General features: G+C 29.9%; 1 protein-coding gene across 1 annotated transcript; it reads right to left on the reverse strand.

The window, feature by feature from the left end:
* Positions 1-2,448: 2,448 nt before the first annotated feature.
* Positions 2,449-5,677, reverse strand: LOC127248104 (anthocyanidin 3-O-glucosyltransferase 2-like). Its single transcript, XM_051270288.1, has 2 exons — positions 5,236-5,677; positions 2,449-3,818 (listed from the first exon to the last, which is right to left on the reverse strand). The coding sequence occupies exons 1-2, from the start codon at positions 5,626-5,628 to the stop codon at positions 2,727-2,729; spliced, it is 1,485 nt and encodes a 494-aa protein (XP_051126245.1). The 5' UTR covers positions 5,629-5,677; the 3' UTR covers positions 2,449-2,726.
* Between the last annotated feature and the right edge of the window lie 2,376 nt (positions 5,678-8,053).

The following is an 8,053-nucleotide window of genomic DNA, read 5'->3' on the forward strand; positions in this document are numbered from 1 at the left end:
CTCGGTGAAGCCCAATATTTAATGTGTTTGTTTGGGGGATTGGATTTTAAATACATTATTCATCCTATTTTCCTCCCCTTTAAAAAATTAAATCAACCACCTATGTTTTATTTTTTATATTATATTAAAAATCAATTTTACATTCAAAATATCAAATCAACACCTATTTATATCACATCATACAACTATTCAAATTCAATTTTTTACTATTCAAATCTCAACTCAAAATCCAAATCCCCAAACAAACACACCATAAATATATACAAGTCCTATGTGTCCCAAGAAGGTTCCGATTTCAATAACGATAAATTATTTCGGCTAAGAGGCGACTCTTTAAGGAATTTTTTCAACTTGATGATTTTTTGTTATATTAATATGTTGTATTAAAATTATGCTTGATGATGTTAACTGTACATGACTATGCTACATGAATGGTATGTGAACGAAGAATTGTTTTGGAGTCCTTTGTACATGATGTATGTGTTAGATGTGACAATGGTTGTTTTCCAAAAAATATTTCTACGTATGATGCATATCTTAAATAGATATGGTGGGTGCCATGGATATATCATTCCATGTGCAACTTGAATTTATATTGATATACTTGATGATTTTTGTCTTATATTAATATAATGTATCAAAATATATTAGATGATAACAAACGTATACATGTATGCTATATGAATGATATGTTAACGAAGAAACTTTTTTGTATTCCTTTGTGCATGATGTATATCATAAATATTTATGATGTATATATATATACTATATCATCATCGCTGCACACTTATTATGTATCTTGTATCTCATTCTCAACGGGATTGTATAAGATGAAGTTGAAATATCTTCTAAACAGTGATGTTTATTATTGGGATCAACCTTATTTTCTTTTTTGTACCTCTCTTTGTTACAGCAAAAGTGGATGTACTGCACTTGTTTGGGATATTTTTTTGACTTTTTTTTTGCATTTGTTTCCGCATAGCAAACTCCCGACTATGTGTGTACTTACAATATGATGTGTAGACATCATCAGGGCTTGAAAATGATGTGTTCGCCCAATAATCATCGCATGGAGAAGTAAATGATACACAACATTGTAAATTATGATACACATAGTATCATGAATTGATATACGTAGTATAAAATTATGATGTCAATTAAGCATGAATATTGTATAGGTAAATACTAACTTTTTTACCCAAAAAATAACTAGATATTTATTCTATACGATTATTTGATGTTAAAATAATGGATAAAATAATTGAATTTTGTTTGATTTAAATACTCTCCATGTTTTTTGGATATTATATCTAATTTAAGTGGAAATAAGATTAAATTGTAAATAAGTCAACACTTTTGAATTTTGATATGACGTGGTGTCTGTTACCTAATATAGTAAAATCGATTTTTATTTTGATTTGTAAAACCATCACTTAATCATGATTTTAAATTTTTAATAATAGTTTATCGATAAAAGATAAAATGATGTATAGTACTGTCAAGTATGATGTATCATAGTAATAATATGATATTTTATAATAAATTAGACTTTGAGTATATTTCTTCATCTAAGTTCAATAAATCCTAATATAATGCAATATTCTCTACGTGTGAAATATTCTCTATTTTGAGTAAGTTGATTTTTTGCTTCCTAATATACATTTGGGCATTAAATCTAAATTAATTAATAGAATTATTTTGAAAATTATTTAATCACACCATTTCGTGAAATATGAAACTTGTTTTTCAAGCAATATTTACGTAATATTTATTCTCACACACAATAAAATCTAAAATCGATCTAATGAAATAATTTTGATTGTTATTTTTCCCACACATTATGCGTATAACTATTGAATTTAAAAAATAATGTTGAATATCCGTATTTTATATCGATTTTGGTTATGATTCAATACCATCTAACACGACCACCGACTAGATAGATAACCAATAAAAATTTATGTTGTATTCATATGTATAATACGATGTTCAATTAATACAAATATAATGTAAAATAAATTCATCCTATGTTACTTTTGCCGATAAATAGAAAAAAGAAAAAAAACTCAGTACGTTCATAACTTTCTTAAATTTTATATTCAACTATACAGTGCTGGTAATCAAGATAATACACATCATTTTGATCAATTTTCTTCCAAGTTCCAAGTTCACTAGTATAATTTCTCGAGTGGATCAATGTCAACAGAGAACATATAATTTTCTTTTTTTTAATGATTTAAAAATAATTGAGTTTGGATTTATTATAACCACGGTAATAAAGAAATATTAAATTTATATATACATCTCTTGAATTTATGTATAAATTTATGATTCCCTTATTTATTATATAATGTAAACTATTTAATAACCCTTACACATGATCTTGATTGTTCATCTATTACCATTATCATATGATTATGATTAAATCGGAATGGTAATTCAGGACCGTATAGGAATTGAAGTAAAATTCTTTGATAAGGTGAATCTTAAAAGATATCCAGCATCACGTTACACAAGTCCAATTGTACTAAATCCCAAGTTCGGTAAAAGATGACCTGATGGTGTAGAGTTGGATTTGTGACCGCTAGGTAAACTTAGTTTGCAGGGTACTAGATTTGACCGGGTTTACCCAGTGTAGGGTTCCACCCATATGGGCAGGCTTCACTACTATCTATGGCCGAGAGAAACCTTGGAGAGTATTTATTTTATTATAATAATTCAACCGATTATTCCAATCCCACGTTTCTCAACACATCTCGGAGGAACTCCATTTGAGATGCATACGACGACCCGCCTTCCTTCGAAACCTCTCGGCTCTTCCTCTGCATCTCCTTCATTTTCTTCCTCGCGGCGCCGTCCGCCGCCATCACCCGCCGGATCGCCGCCTCGATCTCCCCCGCCGGGACAACCTCCATCTCTGCCGCGGCCTTCTCCCGTCTCCCAAAATCTATTTTGTAATCAATCCTGATCGCCTCTGCGATCCCCAACTCCCTCACCAGATTGAACGCATTCAAATGTTGCTCGGCGTACAGCGGCAGCGCCGCCACTGGAACGCCGTACCACACGGTCTCCAGCACAGAGTTCCACCCGCAGTGCGACACGAAACCCCCCACTGCCGCGTGCGCCAGCACCGCTACCTGCGGCGCCCACCCGATCACCCGCCCCACCGCCGCCGTCCGCTCCAGGAAACCCTCCGGCAGAACCTCCTCGAAGCTGCCGTACTCACCGGCACCGGCAAGAGGAATCGACTTCTCTTCCGACGGCTTCCGCAACGACCACACAAACCTGCTTCCAGAATCTTCTAGAGCCTTGGCGAATTCCCTCACCTGAGCTCCTTGGAATGCCCCCGTCGTCCCGAAGCACAGAAACACCACCGAATCCTCCGGCTGATCGTCCAGCCACTTCATTAAATCATCTGCCGACGGATTTCTGACGGAGTCGTCGTGATCGTCCATCAAAATTGGTCCGATCGGGTAAACCTTGGGGTACATACTGTAATCAGCCGACAGAGAATCGATGGCGTAGGTTTGGAGTTCGTAGAATGTGTTGATGAGAACTCCTTTGGCGGCGGCGAATTTCCGTAAGTATCCGAAGAGGAGATCTCCGATGGGGCTGCCGTCGAAAAGCGGCGACGTAAATAATTTGACGGGAATAGGCTGAGAGGCGCAATGGAAGGACAGTTCGACATCGGAATCCTTGTACTGCGTCAGGTCTTGATTTTGTTCGAATTTCAGTGAGATGAGGTCGTAGAACGTGCCGAGAGTTAACGCTCCTGTAGTGACGAATACGTAAGATGGAATGTTAAATTCGTCACCCACCTGTGCAACCAAATAAACAAAAAAGTAACTTTCAGTTCTCAATTGAAAGTAATATTTTTACTATTATTTTTGCATATCTTACTCTAAAGTATTTATTTTGTATTTTAGTAAAAAAAATTATACATGAAAAAATATTGTTGAATATGTCCTAACATTGTAAAAAATATGAAAACTCCCTTGACTTATGAGGAGGTGAAAAACCACTTTATTTAGTATCAACTATTTTAAATTGGAAGTACAAATCCTTTCTTAACATGGTGATTATCATCCGGATTTATTTGTGAGATTTTGGTTTTTGTTTTTAGTTTTAAATAGTAAAATTTTGAATTGATATAGTTATTTGATGTGATATAAATATGTATTTATGTGATATTTTGAATGTAAAATTAAATTTTAGTGTAATCTAATAAATAAAAAATAGGTGTTTGATTTGATGTTTTTTGGAAAAAAAAATTGGAATAGTAAAACAGAAAAACAAATCTGACAAGTAAACACACTCCTATTTCTAACATTCGTATAGAAATAGAGAGTATTTATTTGTGCGATTTCGGTTTTAATTTTAATTTTAATTGTTTTTTTTAAATATCAAATTAAATACTTATTTTTTATTTATTATATTATACTAAAATTTAATTTTACATTTAAAATATCACATCCATAAGTATTTATATCACATTAAACAACAATTTCAATTCAAAATTTTACTATTAAAAAATCAAAACTAAAATCCAATTAAAACCAAAACCCTACAAATAAATACACCCATGTATTTTTAGTTTTGGTGGTGTATTTATATTATATTAATATAAATAATGTATTTTAAAACTTTTATAATTTTTTTGTTAGATATTGTGTTTTTTCATGAATGTATTTTTTAATACTCCTCTGTCCCAGCTATTTTGTCCTATTTAGGTTAGACACAGAGTTTTAGGTATTGTGTAATTAATAAATAATTAAGAAGTGTATTACTGAATATAATTATATTTTTAAATTGTGTTTGCTTGTGATTTGAAATGCAAATTAACATTATTCGTACAATTTTTAATAAAAATATATTATTTTTTCTTATGAAATATTATACTCCCTCTGTACCGGAACTATAGTTTTGGTTATGTTGGGCACGAGATTTAAGTGGATAAAAAATATAGGTAAAAGATATTTTTGTCCTTGTGAGTGTATTAGTGTAAAAGGTAGTGACAATTGCTTAATAATAATGAAAGAGTAAGAATAGTTTTATATAGTGATATGGTTATTTATGAAAATAAGACTATTGTTTTGGGATTGATAAAAATAGTAAACAAGACTATTGTATTGAGACGGAAAGTGTATCAAAATGCTGTCAAATAAAACTTTAAATTAATATTTTATTTCAAATCAATTTCAAACCACAGTCAAACAAACTAGTATTTGTACTAACCTGAATAAAACTGGTGCAAAACATATCGACAACGAGGCCGGCTAGTTTGGAGCGAGGGATGAGAGGTTTCTCGACCAAGTCGGACAAGACTCGTCTGATCTTGTCGGCATGGCTGTCGGTATACCTGAAGAAATATGTCGGTGTCCCGGGCTCAATGTTACAGTCATGATCGGGCAATTCAATGAATCGAAGCCGTGGAATAGTTTTTTCCATGATGGACGAAACTTTCTCTTTATGATCATCTCCTGCATCGGGGAGCTTGATGATGAGTATAGTGATGGCGAGGCGATTGCCGCCGCGGGTGAGGAGGAGCTTGGCGGCGTCGACGGTGGAGATGAGGTGGCTCAGCCTCGGCAAGGGGACGAACACGAGCTCTACAGGCTGTTGGGACATTGTCTTTAATTAGTTAGGCCTAAGGTTGTTGTGGACGATGATTGAAGTAAGGAGGGATACTAATAGTGTTAATGTAAAATGGTCCTTGTTATTTTATGTGGCTAGCAAATACACAGCGGGTCATATCTTTGAGGTGTGATGGATTAGGAAAGTTTGATTTTCAAACATTTTGCAATATTTTTTATTTTAATTTGTTTCAAATATTTTATACTCTCTACGTCCCGGTCAATATGATCTATTTAGTTAGTGATACGGTATTTTAGGTAGTGTTGATTAATAAATTATTAATAATAAGTTACGATATTATTTTATTATTTTTTATATGGGTAATTGTTATTGGTATTTTAAATATATTTAGCATTATATCTCAATAAAATATATACCATATGAATATCATTTTTTAGAGAATAAAATTTTATAATTAACGAATGAAACTAATTTTATAAAAAATAAGGAGTTTTAAATATAGATAAAAATATTTGTTTGTTGAAGAGAGATAAAAATAAAGGAGTTTTTAAGTGCGTGTAAAAAGTTGGAAATTTGATTAAATTTATTTATATTTGTTAAATATAGTTAAGATGAATAAATTTACTTTTGTTTGGGGGATTGGATTAGATTTTCACTATTCATCCCCTTTTTTCCCCAAAAAACCATCAAATCAAATACTTATTTTTTATTTTTTATATTATACTAAAAATCAATTTTACATTCAAAACATTACATCAATACTTATTTATATCATATCATACAACTATTCAAATTCAAAATTTTTACTATTTAAATCTCAACTCAAAATCCAAACCCCCAAACAAACACACCCAAATAGAAAGGGTCATCTTTGAGGGGACCTAGAAAAAAAGAAAATGGGTCACTGGGACGGAATGAGTAATATTTTTGAAATAAAAAAATAATTAATATATTTAATCTCTTAATAAATATATATTATACTTTATCTTATCACATCAACAAAAAAAAATAAAAAATAAATTTATAATTTTTTCTTCCATTACATCACATAATTCTGAAACTATCCTATTTAATAGTACTCATTTAAATTCTTATACTAAAAATAAATATTGCACCATATTTGGAACAACGGAGTATTAAGCTCGATGAGGTGTATTTCTTTAATATGTATTTTGTTAATTTATTATATTTTTAAAAAAATTATTATATCAATTATATATCTTTTATATAAATATTACCGTTGTGTTTTGTTTGGTCTTTTAACTCAAAGTAATAGTATTACTATTTAATTTGTATTATAATTTTTGATAAAAATGTACTCCCTTCGTCTCAAATCAAAGAGATTTTTTGGGGTTTTATAGTAAATTAAGAAATAATAATTAGTAGAAGTGTGAAAGAGTTTTTGACTATATGTAAAAAACTATTTGTAATTTAAGTAAAAGTTAAAGGTATTTTGGTATTAGTGTATGATTACTTTTTCTAAAATAGAAAAAATATGTTTTGAAATTTGACAGACGAAAATGATAAAAATGGTACTTTGAATTAGATCGGAAGAGTATAATTTTTTAATAAAATATCACATTAAAGTATTATTTAAACAAAATTCAAACTAAAATCAAAACCAAAGAAATCCTATATTATACGGTTAATTTACATAAAAGATATTTTATCCGTCATTTAAATTTATGTTTATTTTTCCTTACGGATTGTCATCAAAACAAATATTCTCATTTTATTTTAAGTAAAAAAAAATAATCATTATATTTTTATACTTTTTTTACTATAAAAAAATAATTATTACTTATTTTTATTAAAATTCGTCTGTTGAAATGAACATACAATTGCATTACGGTTATGTATTTAAAAAAATATAAAAAAAGAACCAAAAAATTAAAATACATCATTTATTTAATTTTAAGATGTTTAAAAACTTTTTATTACTTTTTTTATTTAAATACTACAATTTTTCTTCTTTTATCCTTCTTAATATAAAATTTTAAAATATGCTAAATAAATATTAAGGACATAATAATTTAAAAAAAGTCAACTGTTGTAATATTATTATAGGATTAGCCAATAAAAATATTAATTACTTCTACTGCTAACAACTATTTTATATTTTGTATATAATATATTATATATACGGTATATATGTAAGTGTGTATATATATATGCAATAGATATATGAATAATATATGTGTATAATGTATACCGTGTGTGTGCGTGTGTATTGATATAGATGTATAGGTGTGTGTGAGAGAGCATTACTTAGAGAAGGTGAAGGAGAAGCTCACTACATTCATTTAATTGTTGGTCCATATTTATACACAACCAAATCCCATAATGAAGGAAAAGCATACAAATTACTACGTAGCCTTTAGGTGTATCATACATAGCTATTTTAACATCAACGGTGTTTTAGTTCTTTTAACTGATTTTCTTGTCAATTTAGTTCTGT

Source organism: Andrographis paniculata, unplaced genomic scaffold (genome assembly GCF_009805555.1).
Source record: "Andrographis paniculata isolate CXL003 unplaced genomic scaffold, ASM980555v1 Contig32END, whole genome shotgun sequence".
In the NCBI taxonomy this organism is placed as follows: Eukaryota; Viridiplantae; Streptophyta; class Magnoliopsida; order Lamiales; family Acanthaceae; genus Andrographis; species Andrographis paniculata.

What these genes read in the sequence shown, in the direction of transcription:
- LOC127248104 (XM_051270288.1), bottom strand. Translation starts at nt 5,628, where the DNA reads ATGTCCCAACAGCCTGTAGAGCTCGTGTTCGTCCCCTTGCCGAGGCTG. An exon ending in TTTGCACCAGTTTTATTCAG is followed by an intron (nt 3,819 to 5,235) that starts GTTAGTACAAAT and finishes TTGGTTGCACAG; the next exon opens with GTGGGTGACGAATTTAACAT.